Consider the following 22607-nt stretch of genomic DNA (forward strand, 5'->3'; position numbering starts at 1 on the left):
GAACCAAATAATAGGAGACAAAATAAGTACCCCCATTTTAAAAACCATGCTTTCAGACAACTATAGACTATAGTTATCTGAAATGTAGAGTGTTATGGACTAGAACAATTTCTGATACCTATAGAAGTCTTACCTGTGACTGTATAGTTCTCTCCACTGCCCGAATAGATTAGCATTCCATCCATATATAAAGAGTACTCAGTTATAATACCATTTGCTTTTTTGGGTGGATTCCAAGAGAGTAACAGAGAATTGGGAAGAGATTTGGCTACTGGTGGCTGAACTTCCTGTGGGGCTGTGGAAAAAAAAAAGATTTATAGAGTCTAATTTTAGTTTACTTTTCTAATTCAAACTTTTCAGATATAAACCAATAAATCATGAAATAAACCTGAAATCCACACATGGAAATATTCTTGATTCGTGGGCAGCTTGTCAGTAATTGCTTTAGGAACAGTACTAAATAACTGTCCTGAATTTATGAGAATTTGCATCAGTGATGGATGGGGGGTATTAAACTAGTTCACTTGACTGATGCCTCTGTTACTTCATCAAGAGTATTATTAACCCATAATTTCTGCTTGGGGCTGTGCCTGTTCAAGAAAATTAAACAGATGGAGTCCCTACCCTTGAGGAGCTTTTGATCTAAGGTGGGCAATGCTGGTAAGCACGGTTCATAGCAGATACAAAAGAAACAAAACCTATCTGTACCAATAGAAATAACCAGCAAGTACAGAATCCATTGATCACATATGAAAATAACATTGCATGTTTTTAAAAATAAGGTTCTGTTCATTTTTCTGTAAGGGTTAATAAATTGGAATCATAGGGACTAAAAGTGTTAAAATATTGACCATAAATACATCTATCATTTGGTACATCGGCAGTAACTTTAAGAAAAAGTTAGAACTTGGGAATTCCTTACATAACAAAGAGGGCATGGTGAACTGGACCAGTGGGAATCCCTCTAGGGTACAGCTGGAAAGAGGAGGTGGTGGGTATAGAGAAAATAAGGACAACAGTAGGACACATGTCCCTTATTGATGCTGGTGGAAGTATTTGTAAGAGGAGAGGATCATCAGGTGCTCCAACAGAAGCAATGACTCATGAAGAGAAACTGTGCTTTCCCTGGTAGGTTAGACTAAGGGAACCCTTAGAAAACAGTGCGGATGGGTCACTGATGGTGTGGTCCAGGTGCGGAAGCTCTGGTTGGGTCAAGTGGAAAGTGCAAAGAAGAGGCCACACGAAAGTTTTCACAGGCTCCTCTATGCTCTCCAGGTTTCATCATTCAGTCCATTGTCTTTGTCTTACATATCTTCTGTGTGAGCAGTACTTGCTAATGGATTTGAAAGAAGGAAGGGGACAAGAGGGGGTCGGGAAGGGGGACAGATGGAGACTGAGGGAGAGAGACTGGCTGACTCTTCCCCCAAGGATCAAGCTTTTCAATCTCAACAACTTAACAACTAGACAGTAGAAACAGCATGTAATTCCCCTCACCCAGGAGAGAGAAATATGAAGTAACAATGCTTCAAATGTTTGGAGAGCTGTTGTTTCTTGAAGTGATGTGTTCTGATGCCTGAGCAAAGCTTTCACTTTGGAGCGCTAAAATATTTTCTCTTTCTCGCTGCCTTCTTAACTTACGCTTTCTGAAACAATTTATGCCAACAGTTTGTAAGTCCCAAGTACAACAAAAGTGAGACTTCAGTCAGAAGGAACAGAGCAGTGATTAATAATGCTTCAACCGGCATTTGGAGGCTCCATCATACTGAAATAATTGTTGCCAGTGCTGGTGTTTAGCAGTTCAAAGAGACCATGGAAATCAACCGTTTGATTCTCAATTTCATACTGTGCCGTACAATCAATTCTTTTTAGTCAGACTGTCTCTAGATTTACTTCTGAGCCATAGTAAAATGAGGAAGCTTTCATTAATCTTTCAGATGCTTCATATTAATGACAAGGCTCTTGCATGAACAATGTAACAGCAATTAAAAAGCCCATTAATCTGCATTACAGCTATTAAAGATGCATGTCATTAAAGGGTATGGAGTTTGATTCATTTTCGCACCCCCCCAAAAAATGGAGCAATTATGGCCTGGCAATGCACTTTGTCATCAAATTAGGTTGGGGTTTTCCAGCAAATGGCCTTGCAGCATTTAGCTCTTCTCCTATTTTATTATTCATAACTGAAATGTGGAAGTCAAGACCTTTGAAATTACTTTACCTTCTTGTGGAGTAGAGACGTTCAATGCATGTGAGCTCTCCGTACAGCCAGCCAAAGTGCAAGCAGTTAGGGTTACTGCATAGTTTTTGAAGGGTAGCAGGCCTGTCAATATGCCTATAACAAAAAGGGGACAAAGGAGGTTTGCATGTTTACTGTAAGCAGCCATAAAGAGCACTGTGTGTGTTAGGGAGAGAGAGACAGACACAAACAAAAACATATGTCTCTTTAATTCATTTTCCTGCCTGTGTGCTGATTATAGAATGGAGTGACGAGTGAAAAAAAATGTGACACCAACTTATTGTTAAAACAACTCAAAACACCATTTTCCCAAATGTGCTTCTCAGAATGTTAGTGCCCTGAGATGTTCCTCTTTAAAAATGGATTTCCATACACAGTTCGTGACGCAGAGCACGGCGTTTCTGATAGTTAAGATGCATATTATCCCATTCAAGGATTCTAGACCTCCTGCAGAATGAAACTATTCAATTTTCTCTACCCCAGCATTTCTCAGCCTTATTCAACTAGAGTCCTTTTTACACAGCATCTATTAACACACTTTAGGAAACGCTACTCCCAAGAGTGGCTTCATTACTTTAACGGTAGGATACACGGATACAAACTATTTGTTCATGTTGCAAGTAACAAAGATGCAAATCAACATAGTCGAACAATTAGCAAATTAGATAATTATGCTTTTGTGCTTCTACTTGCAAAATTATTAGTTTATTTAATTAAGACACCTGTCCTCAACAGAAGCATTACACATGGAAGTGTTGAATTAACCTGGCTTGGTAATGAATATATAAGATTTGTTCAGCAATTAAAAGTACCTGTAGAAATGAAAGCACATTTTGTTTACTGATGTTCATAACCAAGGCAGAAGTTCTTAATTTACTACATCCTGGGAAATAAAGAAGTATCAAAAATATAATTTGTGTATTTGCTCACCATTGTTTTTCATGGCAGACATTTTTCAGAGTTGTCTTTAATCCTAACACAGATTTTCATAATTCTTATGAAAAGATGGTCCCAGTTAGGGGACCCCTTCATTGTGTAAACCGTCAATAGCGTACAGAATGTATTATTGTTTAAATGTGCTGATACTGGTAACAGCTTACATCACTGAAACAAAATTTAATGTATGTGTTTTCCTATGTTCTCTCCTAGAAAATTTTTTAAAATCAAAAGAGCAAAGAGCACGATGAAACAAAGCCCATATCCTTTGTCTGCTTTGGTACCTCCCACTTCAGTGATGGCTGCTAGTTATCATTCCAACAGCTCCCCAAGCATAACTCTGGGCCACAAACCCTATCTGCTGCCCTTGGCACCATTGTCTTAACTCATGGCTGAAGAAGACTTCAAGCCAATGAACCAACACACATACAGGTGTGTGCCTATCTCGTGCCAAATTCAGCTCCCTCTAATCTCGAATCCGCCTCGAATGGTAACCGGCTCTCTGTCTGTTCTGCTGTGGTGACTGTCATTTCCTCTTGAACTTCCCAGACCATGACCTGGATCCCAAGTTCACTTTCTTTGAAGAAGTCATGTTTCCTTCCACTAAATGTCTTAAACAAAGTGTGCATCACCACCAACATTCCTCATCACGTAGACAGACACTGAGGCCAGGTTGCCAGGGCCCAAATACCAGTTCTGCCACTGATTTCTTATATGGGCTTGGGTAAGTTGTTCGCATCTTTGTGCCTTAGTTTCCTTCTCTGTAAACAGGTAATAATGATATCCATCTTGAACGAGAGGTCTCAGTTCTCATCTATGAAATGGAGATAATAGTACTTACCTCAAGCTTTACTATCAAGATTAAAGGAGATTAGGAATAAAACGCTCTCAACACAGAGCTATGTAAGAAGAGAGCTCTAGCACTTTCCTGCTATCACTGTGCAACCAGTTTCTTGCACGCACTGTGCTACTCAATACTGATTTTCATCTTTCCAAGATGACTGGTGATCTCTAAATATCAGATCAAATCCTCCTCTTCCTCTACTTACTGGACTTGACTCAGTCAGCTTCCTCTGTGTCACTGAATTTTCCTGAGTTGTTTTCCTCAGCCTCTGAGAGCTCCTTTCTTTCCTTGAACTGATTGGCTCATCTTCCTTGCAACCCTATAAATGGCCTTTATTTTGGGCCTTCAGGCTTCTTTCTTCTCCTAAACACTTACCTTTGTTAGCTCATCGACTCCTATTTCTCATTTATATCTACAGACTTCACCTCTCTCCCCCAGGTCTGGTTCTGCACCTCTATCTGTAGGTCATATATCCTACCTGGATGTCCCACTAGCATTTCATTCTCCTCATGCTCTGATCCAAACCTGACAGTCAAAATTCTTCCCTAAGCTTCATTTTCCCATTTCTTACTGTTTCAGCACTATCCTAAAACTCCAGACTCAAAGCTAAGGTAACTCTGTAAGATAGGTTCTGGCCATTTCATCTTTTCAAAAAATGTGGCATTTGTCATGTCTTCTTATTCCGAAGTTTGAGTCTATTGGGAGAGTCTAAATAAGACAAGTTGCATGTCTGAATTAGTATAATGCCATTCTAATGAGAAATGAATCATTCCCCAGAGAATAAGACTTTTAATCCTACAGCAAACAAGAAAAACATGTTGGGGTATGAAATTAGTTTCCCTTGCTCATCACCTAAGCTATGTGACATATGTGAAAAGCATCATCTCTTATGGAGAGTCATGATTTAACTGGTGCACAGGAATATTGTATACAAAGAGATCCAGTGGTTGTATACAAGTTGGTGCTATGAAATATTTAATATGGAGGTGCATGATATAACCAGGTAATGTTATTACTGGGAAACATTATAAAAGCAATTCAATTGTTTTACAGTGTTGAAGACTGGCCTTACACAATGCCTTATCCTGAGACATTATTTCTTTCCAAGTCATGGCTGAAGTACAGTGTTGGAATTATGGCGGTTACATCAATTTAGCAAGAAAGTCATTTACATAGACTTTAAGAAGGATGACGTCACAAACCAGATACTAAATGGTATCACATTCACTAAATGGTCTTCAGTATTTTATTTAACCTTTCTTGGCTTTACTAAAGGAGTTACTTTGACTGTATATGTGTATTATGAAATTCCTTTGCTAATTCCCTCCCCTTCACCCTTAAACCTTAAGGACCTTAAAAACAGGAGATACTTGACTCATAAAACTTGCTTTATTCAGCTTTGTGCTCTGGTAAAGAAGTTGGCCAAATTGTATTTCATAGAAAAATCCTAAGATTCTTAAAGAAAGACTCTGGAGAGAAACTAGATCATCATTCAGGCCATTCATCAAAGTGTTCACCTTTCCCATTTCAAGGCAGGTGAAACCATAATAAACACTGAGAAATGAGAGCTGCAAAATATAAAAAAAAGAGAAAAAAGAAGAAAGCTGATGTTTTGGTTCTTGCCAACTTCAAATCCCAGGTGGAAAGTTTTGGATGGTTTGTAAATCCACACTTTCAAAAATGTGCTGTACTTTCTGAGGCTGAGGTGCCATTTCTTTTCTCTATTCAGTGAGGCTCTTGCTCATCATGTTTTGTTTTGTCTCAAAAGTCTGTCAAAACATCGGAATAATTTTTTAAGTTTATTTTTGAGAGAGAGAGAGAGAGAGAGAGAGAGAGAGAGAGCGAGCGCGCATAAGCAGGGGAGGGGCAGAGAGCGCGAGAGACAGAGAATCCCAAGCAGTCTCCACAATGACAGCACAGAGTTTGATTTGAGGCTTGAAGTTACAAACTGAGAAGTAAACCCTGAGATCATGACCTGAACAGAAATCAGGAGTCAGATGCCTAACTGACTGAGCCACCAGATGCCCCCAGGAATAATTTTTACCTAAATACAGATCAGTATTATCCACTTTTGTAAAAGAATAGTGTAATGATTGAGCATTTTTCATCTCCTTGTCAGATTACAGTTAATGGTTGGGGTCAGAGAGGGAGTTGGTCAACCAAGCCACCTTCCCTAATTCAGAACACAGTTATCCTATTGTTTAGGACATGTGGTTCATATCTTGTTTCTTAGCATAGAGAGTTTATGAAGATGGATTAAAATCGAAGGTTATAAGAAATTCTGCTGTTACCAAAGAGAGTAATTATATTCTCCCCAATACCATGTAAGATAGCCTTTCTTGGATAGAGATCATAGAATGATTGGCCTAATGACCTTACTTTAAGTGTCAGAGTCTTATTTATTATACACGCTCCAGAAAAAATAAATAGTACTACTATGATAGTTATCATCATCAAAAAATATTTATCATTTCTTCTCTATGCCACTGGAAAAGGTATTATAGAATACATCTGATTTTTATAGTTTCTTTTCTGAGAAAATATTAGATCTTGTAGATTCCTAATGATAACAGTAATACATAGATTAGTTCATAAAGAAGAGTGCTTGCATATATGCTAAGTGGATAAGGGCATCTATAGATCTCTATTTCCTAGTCCAATGTGATAGATCTATATTCAGTTAATGACAAAGAGTAAAAAAGGATAATTGTTGAAAATATATTTCATCATTATATTAAAAAGAATACTAAAGGGGTGCCTGGGTGGTACAGTCAGTTGGGTATCCAACTTCAGCTCTGGTCATGATGTCACAGTTTATGGGTTCGAGCCCCACATCGGGCTCTGTGCTGACAGCTCAGAGCCAGGAGGAGGCTTGCTTCAGATTCTGTGTCTCCCTCTCACTCTGCCCCTCACCTGCTCACACTCGGTCTCTCTCTCTCTCTCTGTCTCTCTCTCTCTCTCAAAATAAAGACATTAAAAAATTTAAAAGAGAATACTAAAAAATATATAGTGTGACATATTTATAAAGGAATCCTAGACAGAAAAATGTGGCATATTCTGCGTCCATAGAAAGCCCAATAATTGAAAGTGGGGGTAATCTCCCTTTATGACATCTGGGTGTCTAAAATAAATACATGTATCCTGACAGTGAGAAATTTTAAGATTCTCTCTCTTTCTTTGAGACATCACAGAGAAGTCTTTTTTTCCTTTGAATTTAAGACTGTCCCATCCCTCTAGGCCAGCCAAATGACCTCTCAAATTCCCTTGCAGCCACAAAGCTCTGTGAAATCAGAAAATGGTCCCAACCATGTCAGGAAATCTGCCAGTCCCTTTTGATAATGGAAGAGGATGAGCTGAAAAAACATTCCATAAGCATAAAGTCAGCATTATTGATGTCTTAAAAGTGTTAGTATCCCATGAAACTCCGGACTGTTGGGATCCAGATTAAAATCATTGGCACCAGCAGGACCAGATCTCTCACTACTAAGCGATAATGCATTTTGCATTAATGCTTAACATTGAGAAATCCTGACATGCCACACCAAGGGAGTTTGAAGTTAAGTAAGTATATTCCCTTTGAATTGCAGTCCTGTGGGCCTTGGTGCACACAGAAAACCCAGGCTGAAAAAATAGGGACAGGGACTTCATTTCCAGGAAGCAAGCACATCCCGGTGGAATGTTCAAGAGTGCTGGTGTCTATGGCCCCAAAGCCTGTGCTCTGCGGATCCCCAGCCAGCGGAGGGGAAGCGCCTTATCCTGGAGGACCTGAAATTTAAGACTCCCTCAAAATGATATAGGAAACTCTTTGAATGCAAAGGATATGTCCTTTTACTTCTGTGCTTGTCCTATTTTCCAGAAGCTTTCGGGATGGTTTACCAAAGTTGGCACTTGATGCTTGACGGGAAAACGACGACTTTCCATCTGCTTAGCGCCACTCAGCTGTCCCCCTCGCTCTGAGACCCGTTCCCGCTCTGCCCCTTCCAGGGAGTCAGCAAAGTAACACACATTGTTTCTTTTGACAGATGATTATTATTTCCAACACTGTCGTTCCTTTGCTCTAGCCTCAAGTTTCAAAGGAGCCACAGAGAACTATTAGTAATTGGAGGCAGCCTGGGGACCTAAGAGAAAATCATCGTGGAGCTGACTGCGGCTGTGCCCGCGTTCGAGTCTCTAATAGAACCCTGCGTGCTGAGAAGCAGGAAGACCACACAAGGGAGCTGTGACGTTGGAATTTTCTGATTAACTCCTCCGACGAAATGCAGACAAGTACAAATGCTCTGCCTGGAAACCGAACCTGAGACACGAAGCAAAATGGCATCCTTTGTAAAGCCAAACACATCTCTGAGAAGAAGAAAAAAGGCTGCTTCTATTTATTTATTTATTTATTGAGCGGACTCCTCCCTCCCCCACCCCACCCCCAGCTGCCAACCTAGGTGTTTGGCCGGCATCCACTGTAATCTGTTCTCCTTCATTATGTTAATCTGTGGGCGGAAAGATTTCTGTCATCTTCGAATCGCTTGTACAGCGATGGTAAACACCTTGGCCTGTCTGTAATTGGACAGGTGTCTGCATTGATGTCACCCAGCTTTTAATTCAATTAAAGCACTGGCTGTTCTGCTCATTACCCACTCATTTCGGTTGCACTTTTAGTCTGACAGTGAAACCCGCACACAGCAATCTCGTACCCGGAGACCAAAGTCTGTGGTCCCCTCACAAAGATCATGCACAATATTCCAAATGGACTCTAACAACCCAAGAGGAGGTTCATGTTAGCAAAGGTATTTGAAATAATATGTGCACGCTCTCTCTTTCCCCTGCCCCGCTCTCCCTCTCTCCGTCCCTCCCTGGCTCTCCCTTTAAATTCTGGATTATCTAAACAGTGTCTTTTACCTCCTAGCCAGTAGTTAGGAGCAGTCCAGCAAACAGAAAAGCTGTTTCTAGCTGCTTCTCCCCAGGGCTTCTCTTCATCTCAAGAGAACTCATCAGAGTAAAATGCTCTTATTTATTTGCTGGCATTTCACATTTGGATCAAGAAAGTGAGGGTGGGCAAGAGAAAGGCATTTATTAAGAGGGCCATCTGGTTAGGGATACCACACGGGCAGGACTGCCACCGCTACCTGGGGACCTAATGGAAGAACCCACCTTTTAAAAGAACACCAGCCAGAAGAAGGGAAGCAGGACAGAGGGAGACTTTTCTGGTGTAAGATTATGCTGCTGTGCTGATAAATTCTAATTTTTAAGTATACATCCCAGAATTAGTTTGGAGCTGCAAACCAACCCGGTGGATGGATTAAAGAGAGTAAATCAATCCAACATGCCATGCTTTCTGCCCACTTAAAGGAACCTCTGAAAATAAATTAAAGGCCTAATACAGACATTTTGACACAGTGACCCCATGAAACTGAATAATGACATTTGTTAAATATGGATGAAAATTTAATGGTCTAACAGAGATCTGGAAACACACTCAGGATGCTTCTCCTCTGGTCCTTAATAGCCTAGGAAGCTGGAAATTTGTTGTGGTGGTTTTCGGAACTATTCTAAATGAACGTTAGGATCTCTAATATTTATAAAATGAAACTCAATTTTCATTTTAATCAACAAGTAGAATAATAAATGCCTTTATCCCAAACTTAAGGTAATTCTCTAAAAACTCTAGAACTATTTCTTTATATATAATTTCCTTCAAATGATCTTTCTGATTTGGTTGAAAGCCTATAGTAGGAATTACAGAAAATCATAGACGTGGGATCAAAAAACTAAACATATTTTGATATTTACAAATTGGAAAAAAATATTCTTTTATTTTACTTTATAAAATATAGGGTCTAATTCCAGTCCTTGAGAATGGTTTATTAATGTTTTTTTTAATGTTTTTTTTTTTTTGAGAAAGAGAGAGAGACAGCGTGAGCAGGGGAGGGTCAGAGAGAGAGAGAGAGACACAGAATCCGAAGACAGGATCCAAGCTCTGAGCTGTCAGCACAGAGTCCAACACAGGGTTCGGGCCCACGAACGCAAGATCATGACCTGAGCCAAAGCAGGATACTCAACTGACTGAGCCACCCAGGAGCCCCGAGAGAATGGTTTAAACAGGGATTTTAATTGACCTCAAAGTGTTATCCAGTCAAGATTCTCTCAGCAGGGGGCACCTGGGTGGTTCAGTCGGTTAAGTGTCCAGCTTCAGCTCAGGTCATGATCTCATGGTTTGTGGGTTCGAGCCCCGCCTTGGGCTCTGGGCTGACAGCTAGCTCAGAGCCTGGAGCTGGTCTTCAGATTCTGTACCTCTCTCTCTCTCTGACCCTCCCCTGCTTGCGCTGTCTCTCTCTGTCTTTCAAAAATAAATTAAAAAAAATTCTCTCAGCAGGCTTACGTCTAACCTCAAATTTTTAATCAATCCCTTCGACTCTGTCATTTCCATTATAATTCTGCAATAGGTTTGAAGCCATCCACTCCATAACTTTTAATCTAACCTCAAGGGCTGATAGTGGAGTCATTAGAAACCTCAAAGAAGGTATTGGGTGTGAGTAAATAGGGAGGCAGGCAAGAGACAGGAGGCAAAGAAAAAGAAATGAAAGTCACCCCCTGATGAGAGTCCCAGGTCCTTGCTAAGAACCTCCCACATTATGATCCCATTATACAGGTGGGGCTGCTGAAGGGAAGAATCTGGAAGGTGTTGGTTAAGCCCAACAGCAGAGCGGAGATGAGAGCCTATGTCTTCTGACTCCAAGATTATTGTTCTTGCTATTCAACCTAAACCCCAGTTCTGCAGGAAGAAAGAAGATGGACTGAAATGTCACTAAAAAGAATAGCACACTTTCTATAGCAAATTATTTATAATTACACCTTTAATTTGTTAAAAGATTCAAATTTATTGCTAAATTCTACTGTGTTCAAACAGAAAGTAGCATATTTATTCTCCAAAATGAGCAAGTGTGTATGCCTACATATTCCCTTATAAAAAGAAGGGATTAGTAAGAAACTCTGAATCAGTGTGTGTGCATACACGTGTGCTTTTGAGTAAAACATTGGGCATGGGTGTGTGTGTGTGTATATATATATTTTATTAGCTCCAAACATGATATAAGTAAAAAATGGTCACAAGTTAGAAAACAGAAAAATTGGGAGTCCTCATTCATTTTCTTCATTATATCTGATTGGTAACCTTGAAGTATTTATATGAACTACTATAGTATTAGAGACATGTCTACTTGACCATCACTATACAGGAAAATTTATATGTCACCATCATTTTTAACCATGGTACAACACATAACAAAAAGAAATCCGCATTCTCCACTGCAGATTCTTACTGCATGAAAGAAAATGAATAACTTATAAAAAAGGTCTATCTGAAGATTTCACAATGTACAAGTCGTTCAGGCACATTATGTATTCAGAAGAGTTAGACAAAGCTATTAACTCATCAACACTGCATTACCTAATGAAATTCTTCTACATTAGCTAAGCAGGAACATTACATCATTTCTATTTTTACTATTTATGTCATAGGCCATATTTTTGTCCTGTGAATTTTTTTCAGACCATTTCTTTCAAGGTTTACATTTAAAGAAATAGTTTGTAATAGCTACAAATATGGAAATGTTAATTTATGGGGTACTATAAAAATGGCAAAGACTTCTTCAAATTTCATCTTTTAATAATACCGTCAAAATGAACTTCTAAAATTTTCTCCTGAAGTTTCCCTGTTGTGGCAGAGACCACTAAGTGCCCCCTTATTATATATTCTCCTTTTCTTCCACAGTGAAATAAAAAGATGGATGGACAAACGGCTACTGTGAATAAGGATATTTCTCAGCAGCTAAGTATAGCCGTGTGACAATGAATTTAGTTCACAGACTTTTTAAATTCACAGACTTAAGTTCATAGGCACATGACTAACCTACTATACACATAAGTATAGAGAGATGGAGGAATAACTTCTGAAATACGTCTTTGAGGTGAATGTGCATATCTTTACTCAACCATCCGTCCGTCCTGCTGGATGGAAGGCAGACTGGATTGTTGAAGCTCATGCAGCCATCTTGGACCATGAGGCAGTAGTCTTGTTGCTAGCATGGCATAGCAAAAAGATGAAGTGTATGGGTCCCTGGCACTGTGAACAGCCCACTCATCTATTGACTAACTGTGAACATCTATTACCAGAAAAAAAAAAAAACACTTAATCTTGTCTAAGTCACTGTTATTTGGATCCTTTCAGTAAAATTAAATAAATATGAAAATTCATCTCTATGTCTTTCCCCATAAAACTTTGTGATTTTTCAAAAATATAATATCATACCTTAGAGTAAGTGCTTGGACCATATTTTGATGGTATAAAAGCAGACTACTTGTTATGTGTATATTACCACAATAAAAAATATTAGAAAAAAAAAACAAAAGCAGATTGTAAAGGTAGGATCTAGCGCTAGCTTGGACCAGAGTAGATAATGCTTTTATTTTTAATAAATGAATATTTTCTGTTCTGTGTAATTATCAGTATTATAGCAGTATTGGCTTCCATTATTTTTCACTGCAAATTATAGCACTTGAGTTCCATTATGAGGCACAGGTTTGGGAACTAATTGTTAGACTCCTTTTGCCCTAACAACATTTTTTTTCCATTGGGAATATGCATATCAAGTTCCAAATATATGTTTAAGTTGTCCGAATTCTGTACATCATTTCATAAAATTATAGAACTATAGCACTGATGAGACTTTAGTGAAAACCCGTAGTTCAATACTCAACTCAGCAGGATAAAACTCTGCTACCAGAGGTGTTAGCAGAAAGTTGCATCTGTTCATTTGTCTATTTCTTCATCACTTTAGGAAAAATGTATTGATCATCTACCTTGAGCAAGGTACTGAACAAGACTTAAAATAAATATAAAGTATGATACTTGTCCTTAGGACCTTATTGTCTAATGGAGATAAAACCTGGATGTACAAAGAACACCCATTGGTAGTTTTAACAACTGTTGAGTGAGAGTTCCCAGCTGAATAGAAAAAAAAAATGGAAGTTTCTATTATAGTCATCTCCCTGCTGGCTTCTCAGTAAGTATGGAAATAGCTTATATATGACATATATAGAACATATGTATATGCGTACATATACATACCTGCACATACCCAGAAAGAGTATCTCACTTACTCATAGACTGGTGGCTGCGGTTAACTTCCAAAGTCAGGCATAAGGCAAAATCACTTATGATTTAAAGTCCTCTTGACAACTCCTTGTATGGTCCATAAAGTACAGTACATTTGATTTTGCGTATGCCTCTAACTTTTCATGAATCAAAGATTCTCTAGGGCTCTTGATTCTTCATTCATTTGTAGGCACCCCAACAATGAGTTTTACTTTTTTGTCAATGATTGGGAAACCCTAAAATTAATTGCATATTCTTCCCAGGTAGCAGATATTGACAATTACAGAATTAGATAGTGTCCTTTGTGCCATCATTTTAAGTTTTTTGTTATGTGTTGTTAGATGTATGCAACCTAAATACATGCAGATGAAATTCTATTTCATTTATTGAATTGCGCTAGGATCTTTTGTCACTGAACCCAAGGGGCATCCTGAAATTTAGCACTCATTTTTCTATTTTTTACACAAATAGTGAGCTCTGTGACTTACTTCTAGGCACACAGGATTGGTTATGGTAGGGTTGGACTTGTTTGAAATGCAGGATCTCATAACTATCTTCATATCTCCTGAATCAGAATCTGCATTTTACCAAGATCTCAAGTAATTCTTACTTCTTCTCCTTGGGCAACATTCAAAGCACTGCCCTTAAGGGTCACAGGCCCTACTTACACTGCCTCTATTTCTCCACTTGTTCTTAGTATTATTCCGCCTGCAAAATTAATGTACTTGGGACAAGGGGCAGGTTAAAACAAAGTAGGGGTAAATTCAAGCCCACCAGGTGGAAATGATCCCTTCTTTCCTGGCCATTCCCCTGTCCCATGTTCTACAATATGTGGTCTACAGACTTTCTTCAAGAGAACCAACTGGAACCCTCAGTCAAATGCAGATGTATAGACTGCTAGCCCATATACAGACTCTTGTGGGGTGGACTCGACAATGTGTATTTTATAAGCAAGCCAGGAATCAGTTTCTGACCAACAGAGTTGAAAATCACTCATTATTACTACCAGCTACAGAAGAGAAAGAAAAATGAGCAGCGGATCTTCAGTATGCTATCCAATTTCTTTAGGTAGAAGATTAGAATATACTGCATCTAAGGACTGAACCAATTTTAGTAGCAAAAGCTTTATTATTAGTTATGTCATGAATTGAAATGCCTTTATTTTTCTACATAAATTTGGATTTAGGTAATCTGAAAGATGATTATTATTAGTTCTTCCACTAAACTACCATGAATAATAAATATTACTAGTTTTTAGCATTTATTATTCTAAAGAAGGAATATATAATTCTTAGGCTTTAGCTCAATGCAGTGCAACAATGAAACAGAGAAAATATTTTCTGTGTACCAATTATAGCCCTAACACTATGCCAGATGATAGACTAATTATGCTGATAATTAAGTTTATATGTTTAATATAAGGAAAAAATGTTATATATGTGCAAATCCTTGAATCCACTCATTCTTGACATAATTTCAAATCAAATTGTGAAGTCACTTTTGGAACAGCCCTGGGTTTGAAGGGAAATGCCAGGGCTGTCTCTCTGGGAAGCAACTTCGCATGTTAACAGGGCTGGAGGGAAAATCAGCAAGAGCTACCAGAGTTAATTGGAGCCCTTTGCAACAAGTCTAAAGATACACTGGAGTGATAACTGCAGGGCTTTCTACCCTGAGGCTCCAGCTGAGGACGTGAACTTTCAAGAGCTCTCTGCTCTGAACCCTGGCCTTCAGAGGGCACAGAATCCAGAGCTGGTGGCCCAAAGGGGCCCATTTGCTCCTGAGTGGGGCTGTTAACCCTTGGACTCTCCACTGCTACTGGGATTCATCTCATTTAATCCTCTGGTAGCCAAATTCATGAATGGTAAATATTCTGTGCCACTATTCTATTCTTCTAGTTCTCCTAGTTAATATTCATTTTTTTCCTCTCTTGCTTTCTGCATTTTGTAAGCGTGACTGGCATTTCCCACTTCTTCCCAATGCTCACACACCTAAGTTTTGGTTTTTGATTTTGATTTTGCTTTGCTAATTTTTAAATATTTAATTTTAATATTTTATCATTTTTATCTAGACTTTTTTTAAATTTTTTTAATGTTTTATTTATTTTTGATACAGAAAGAGACAGAGCATGAGAGGGGGAGGGGCAGAGAGAGAGGGAGACACAGAATCTGAAGCAGGCTCCAGGCTCTGAGCTGTCAGCACAGAGCCCGATGGGGGGCTCGAACCCACAAACGTGAGATCTGACCTGAGCCAAAGTCAGAGGCTCAACCGACTGAGCCACCCAGGCGCCCCTCTAGACATTTTCTTTGTCCTATATTTTCAAGTTTCAGTTGGGAAGTAGAAGTTGCCATAAGCATTTCTGGGTAAAATTGAGATTTGTTCCCCATGTCATACTCCTCCCTTTAATAGTGTTTCCAGGGCCTGCTGTACAATAGAATTTCCTGCCGACACTTTAAAGATATCAATGCCCAAGCTGCACTGTAAACGAAAAAAATCAGACTCTGCAGGTGGAGCCTGGCATCAGTATTTTTTAAAGCTTCCTAGGTACTCCATGGTACCCATGGTTGAGAACTGCAGCCTTACAAGGACACAAATGAAATGACCAAAGATTTAGAAATATCTGGAAGGACACAAGGTCAAGACAAATGGACTACTTGAAGGAGAGCCCAGGGCAAACTAAATCCCCAGCTGGGTAAGAAATGCCCATAGCATCAGCCCTCCTCCTTTCCCAAATACTGGGAAGAAGAGTGTTGAGATTTGTATATTGCCATAAGGCTGGTGCAATTTTACCTCATTTGACCTGGCAAAATCCCAGTGAAGGTTTTTATTAACAAAAACAAAGTGTCTATTTGGGTGATTTGACAGTGCTTGGATTTTCCTGAGCAAACACTGAATATGACGGTAAATTTAGGGTTGGCGCAAGTGAGCCATGGACATGGGGGTTGGGTGCATTTAGACAATGAGAAGAATATCTGTGACTCAAAAGGAAGAAGAGAGCCCAGAACTCCAACTTCAGGCTATTATGCTCTGGGCAGACTTAATTCAGGAAATCTGTATAATTTTTAAATGATCAGTTTCATGCTACTAATAAGACCTAAAACAACTCGGAGTTCATTAAGCCAGAGATGGAAGGTAAATAGTAAACAACAGGGATGCAATGGAGAATACTGAGAGGTAGGTAGAAGTCACGGTGAGCCAGATGAGATGAGAAGTAAATGCAAATCATATAAAAGACTGAAATAGAAAAATTTTAAGATCACCTTAGAAGGATCAAAGAGCAGAATCAATAATGAAACATCAGAAAATGAAAGGGAAACAATTACGAAGCAATAACTTAGAATTCAGAGACCAAGTAGTATAAAGATAATGATTAATTCATTGAACATTCACTATGTGCCTGTTCCTGAGCAAAAATTCTATATAAGTAATTCATGTTTTATCTTTACAACAATACCATAACATAAAAGTTTTTATACCCAGTCTATATGTGAGGAAACTCTGATATAAAGATATGTTTTTAATGTGCCTGGGATCATACATCTAACAAGTGATAGGGCTGGAATTTGAACAGATTGATTTGACTCTACAAAGCCGTGTTCTGGACTTCTCAAATAGAAGGGCCAACCGGGAAAAAACATACAATATTGAAAACCGCCATTTCTTACCAGAAGTAATAGTGACATATACAATAGCAAACTTTCCAAGCTGAAGAAGTGCCCAAGTCTGAACAATAAAAGAGCTTTCTATATAGAACATCAAGAAATACATGAAAGAAACAAACACATTTTATGATAACTTAATTGGTAAAAAACTCTGTGTGAACCAGTGAAGCTAAATTGCCTTGTGCATCTAGTAATCAGCATTATTTCATGCAAAGAAAAATCATTTTAACAATCAAAAGTAAACATTAAAATCTCAACAAAAGTCACCTCACAAATGATAAAGGGGGATTATTTAAGATCAATAGCAAAACTGGTCATGATCTTCTTTACTTATATTCATCTCTCAATACGTTATTATCTCAACCAATGGGTAAAGCCGGAGTCACTATCCAGTCCATCCCCCCAATATCTGGACCAAATCCAGCCTTCTCTCTCTACTTTCTTATCCTTCTGCTCTCACTTTTCTAGCATGCTTTTCTCTTTACCATTACATGCCGCATAATCTTGAAGATTACTTCCTACCTACAGCCTTGTCTGTTCATTTCACAACTGTGAACAGCAGATATACCTTTAAAACCCCTCATCAGGAAACAAGTTAAAGAATTCTTAGTCCACACAGGCAAGAACAAAACATAAAAGAATAGTTTGGAAGCGGATTAAAAAATAACATATAAAACTGGGAAGCATGAAATATGATGGCAGAAGAGAATTATATAGATTAGAAAAATAAATGTGAATGAGTTAAACTCTCAATTCAGTTTCAAACTGAATAGAAAACTAAATCAAACTAATTTTATGTGACTTTGAACATTAAAATACAAACAACTAATGTAAGGTAATAAGAAAAGGGAAAATACAAAGAAAAAGCGAGTTTCCAAAAGAGAAATTAACAAAAGTGTATTGATAATTGAGAATTTTTCCTTAGTGTTTTACAGGTTGGGTATATAAAAATCAATCATTGGTCAGTGGTTCTCTAGTTTTATTTTCTCTGTATATCATTCACATGACTGACATGCTCTATAGTAACTCCAATAATACACTGTCCTGGTTTTAATCTGGTGGAGGAATATTATTCTCCATGGGAATATCTTTCAGAATCTTGTGAGGCTGATATTTTTTTAAGATTTTTTTAAAAGTTTATTTATTTTGAGAGGAGGGGCAGGGAAGAGCAGAGAGAGAGAGAGAATCCCAAGCAGGCTCTGCACTGTCAGCACAGAACCTGATGCAGGGCTCCATCCATGAGAACCCTGAGAGCATGACCTGTGCAGAAATCGAGTCAGATACTTAACCAACTGGGCCACCCAGGCCCCACAAGTCCTGTATAATTTGTAAATTTCTGTCCCTAGTTTTTGACTAGAATTTTTTTCAAATTTAGAATTACTAATTCAGAGAATATACATTATATATTATCAATGTGGTATATCTACTATAAGCAAATATTAGTCTACCCTGAATGGAGAGTATGGGTTTCTTTTGCAAATTACCCACAGAAAATTAACAAAAAGTTTTTTCAATATTGTATTCACTATAGAAAATGTCTTTTCTCTTCACATAATGCAAAAAAAAAAAAGAAAAGAAAAATGAGAAGTGACAAGGGTTGTAACACAGAAGATAAATATAATAGTCCTCATATGTCAAGTGATATTTTATTTTATTGTTTTATTTTATTTTATTACTTGAGATGGAGAGCATAAGCAGGGATAGAGGGAGGGAGGGAGAGGGAGAGAGAGAAAGAGAAAATCCAAGCAGGCTCCATGCTCAATGTGGAACCTGACACGGGGTTCGATCCTACGACCCTGGGGTCATGACCTGAGCCAAAATCAAGAGTCAGACACTCAACCAACAGAGCCGCCCAGGCACTCCGAAGGAGATACTTTATATCAATTATAAAAATGTGAGTCTTCCAATAGAAAAACTGATAATGAAACTTGCTAGTGCTAGGAATGTCATAAAAGAAGAATATATATATAACTAGTAAACACCAAAAATACTTAATGTCTATAGTAATCAAATAAATCACATTAAAGCTATATTCTGATATATTTTGAAAAACTGCAAAGTTTTAGCTCTAAAACTCACTCAACTAGGATGAAATGAAATGCACACTCTTATACTACATTCATTATTATAAGTATATTTTTACAGCTTTTATGGTGTATACTTGGCAGTATACAAATAACTATTCTTTGTTGAGAAATTATTATATGCTAAGCAGTGTGCTACACACTTAAAAAATGTCTGATAGCTAACACTTACACAGTGCAATCCATGTGTCAAGGGCTGTCCTGTGCACTTTACAAACATACAGATTCATGTGATTCTTACAGCTATCTTATAAAGTAGTTGGTTATTTCATTCCCATTTATTTAAAGAGAGTCAGAAGCACACAGGTGTTAACTGATTTGTATAAGTTGACATAGCTAAAAAGCATTACAGCTAAATATTAGACTGCCTAATATTTTTGATATTCTTCCAAGGTAAATATTATTCTCTCATTTCATATGTTAAGACATTAAGGAAAGGTCCAGGAGGACACATAACTTCCTCAAGGTTCAGGAAGGGTAGGTATCAGGGTTTTCTATCAATATCTGCTTGACTTCAAGGTCCAAGAGTATATAATGTTTTAGGAGCCTTTGATCCAGTTGTTCTGGTTTGAGAGATTTACCCTGCCATTTTTGTCAAGAATTCCTTCAAAGGCTTACTTATGGACTTTTAAAAAGATTTTTAATGTTTATTCATTTTTGAGAGACAGAGAGAGACAGAGCATGGGCAGGGGAGAGGCAGAGAGAGAGGGAGACACGAAATCTGAAGCAGGCTCCAGACTCTGAGCTGTCAGCACAGAGACGGACACAGGGCTCAATCTCAGGAGCCGTGAGATCATGATCTGAGTCGAAGTCAGACACTTAACTGACTGAGCTACCCAGGTGCCCCTACATATGGACTTTTAAAAAATGTTTATTTATTTTTGAGAGAGATAAAGCAAGAGTAGGGAGGTGCAGAGAGCGGGGAGCAGAAAATTCTGAGCAGGCTCCATGCTGTCAGCACAGAGCCCAATGCAGGGCTCAGACTCACAAACTGTGATCATGACCTGAGCCAAAATTAAGAGTCAGACATTCACCCGACTGAACCACCCAAGTGGCCAAGACTTTTTAAAAAATAGTATTAATTATGACAGCAAAAGTCAGAAGTCCAGCCAATGAAGAGGGACTGAAACAAAATGAGATTGGGAGAGGAGCAGTGGAAAGCAGCTGAAGGATTCGGAGGAGACGGACTTGGTGTCTGGTTGCCTTGTGGGACAGACTGATAGTGAGAAAGAAAAGGGTTGCAGTTGTACAGGTAAGAGACTGGTGGTTTGGCTTGGACCGTAGAAAGCAGGAGAGAGATGAATATAACACACTGTTTGGAAAATGGATCAATAAACATGGATATGAGGCATGAGTATGAAAAGTTGAGAAACATTCTCAAGCTTGAATAACTGTGAGTCTGGCGGTGTCATTTATTGATTCTGGGAATGCAAGACGAGTAAGAGTTCAGATTTGGATATGGTCAATTTAGATATTATGAGACATCTGTTAGAAATGTCCATTTTTCCAAATGCAGGTGAACACACACATTTGGAAATGGACTGGTGAGTCAGTAACATGTATATGCTATTTGATGCTGTGGGAATTGATGAGTTTCATGGAGAATGTAGAAAAAAAGAAAGAAAGTGAAAGATTCCAGGTCCAAACCCTGAGGTTCCCCAAAATGTAGAGACAAGCTTCAGAAGGAGTAAGAAAAGGACAATAAAAAAGGAGGGGCTGAGAACCAGGAGGAAAATGGAACAGTCATTGCAGCAAAGAAATATCTCAATAAATGGTGAGAATTCTACTGTGTAAAATGATGCTGAGCCACCGAGACCAGGATTGTAAAGCATTCTTTAGCTAGATAAATATGGAAGTTGTTGGTGTCCTTTGCAAGGCAAGTGAGCAGAAGCCACATAAAGTGAAGAAACAAATGGATGCAACATCCAAAATACTTCTCGCTAGAAGCAAGTTTGGGAAGGCGAGAAAGGAAGCCATAGCTGGAAAGGAATTCAAATAAAAGGATGGTTTTAATAATGGGTTTAAGTCTGCTTGCTTATGTTGTCTAACAACGGGAATTGACATATTTTGAATGATCCTGGGAAAAATCCATCTGGGCAGTGGTTCTCCAACTTTGGGACATTAGAGTTGGGGGACGGTGGCGTATTAAATCCAAGGATCGCTGAGCTCTGCCTCCAGAGTTGCTGAGTCAGCACAAGTGGGTCAGGCTGGAGAAGTTGCATTCATTACAAGGTCCTAGGTGATGCTATTGATGCTGGGCCTGGAGCCACCCCTTGTGAATCACTAGAGTGCAGAGAGCGGTTATAAATATGACTGAGAGGAACAGAATCTACCAGTCACATCTCTGAAAAGGCAGGAAGACTTGGGGTTCAGAGGACTTCTGAAGATTTTATTTTTGATGGGATAAGGAAAGCTTGGTAAAAACAGAAAGGTAAAAAATAAAGAGAACACGAATGGCAAATGCCTAGATTATACCAAAACCAATTTTAAATGTTTTAGTAAACATTAATTCATTTAACCCCTAATAACAACACTACTGCTCAGAAAAATGCAATAAATATATATGTTTGCAAGTAAGAGAGTCACAGAAATCCTATATGATAGTTTCTCTTTCTTCTTGGTGTCTAAGATGATCTAATGCATAAGTACTCAGCTGAGTAGGAAGGGAGGGTAGCATTTAGATAGTTTGAAAAAATCTAAAATATTTAATGAGGAGAATAAAAGAAGGAGCTTATTGTAGAAATATGGCAGGACTGGCATCATTACTGAGTGCCCATTTGAAAATGAGTGACAAACTGCTCATTTTTGTTTTTGCACTTTTTCCTCAGCCCACTTAGCTTCAATGTGCAGTCTGGGCAAAAGCAATCTATGGGCTCAGTCGGGTTGAGTTTTACCAGGAAGGTAAAATAGGAAAGAAGGAACTAGAGGATGTGAAGTTGTGCTTACTTGTTCATATATTTGGGTGGTAGTTTCTAACAAATCTAAAGAAGGAAGTAAAGCCTAGAAGAGGTTTACCAACAGAGATTGAAAGATAATTAAAGCGACTCTAAAATCTCTATCATTTTTCAAGTGAGAAAATTCTTTGACAGAGAAGACGTTTTTTCCTATCAAATGTGTTGATGCATTTTACTTTTTTTGGCCAAAGGCTGAAACTTGACTTTCCATTAAAATGTGCTTTAACATTTCATGAGGCTGAAAACTGTTGTCTTACTCCATGTGCATGCATCCAAGCATGGGACATGCATGTGATGTGTACGGGCACTTTCCCCTCCAACCGTTCTGTGCAACATGACGCCCTGTGAGTAATGGATTCACTGGTTTGCCAGTCAAACTGCCGCTGCTCTCGTCTTCCTCCACCTTGACATGATTAGGTTTAATCAACAATTTTCCAGTAAATAATGGTGCTGTGAACTTTGGTTAGTCCCAAAGAATAAATGTTTGCATGGCGAAATTGGTAAGCTGGTTCTGTGTGTATACATAAGACTCCTAAATGACGTCTGTGGAGGGTGTAAGGGCTAATGCCTTCTGTGGCCTTATCTTTTAGGGAGGACAGGATATCAACCTTGTGATAAAGCTCTCCATAAGAGCCCATAAACATTTGAGAATATCTTCTTTATCCTAGGTAGATATAAGCTTCCATCTCATTAGATGGTTCTTGCTGTTTTTATCAGGAAAAATATATGAGTAACTCATGTCTGAGGGG

The 22607-nt window shown here is 38.5% G+C and overlaps 1 protein-coding gene across 1 annotated transcript in view; it reads right to left on the minus strand.

Annotated features, from left to right (window-relative positions):
* The window catches only part of USH2A (usherin), a 697677-nt gene that overhangs the window by 374501 nt on the left and 300569 nt on the right, over positions 1 to 22607 (minus strand). Inside the window, exons 30-31 of the mRNA XM_029933401.1 lie at positions 2219 to 2332; positions 134 to 295 (exon numbers count right to left, since the gene is read on the minus strand). Of these exons, the coding sequence (XP_029789261.1) occupies positions 134 to 295; positions 2219 to 2332 (276 nt within the window). The remainder of the gene's footprint in view (positions 1 to 133; positions 296 to 2218; positions 2333 to 22607) is intronic.

This window comes from Suricata suricatta, chromosome 3 (assembly GCF_006229205.1).
Source record: "Suricata suricatta isolate VVHF042 chromosome 3, meerkat_22Aug2017_6uvM2_HiC, whole genome shotgun sequence".
In the NCBI taxonomy this organism is placed as follows: domain Eukaryota; kingdom Metazoa; phylum Chordata; class Mammalia; order Carnivora; family Herpestidae; genus Suricata; species Suricata suricatta.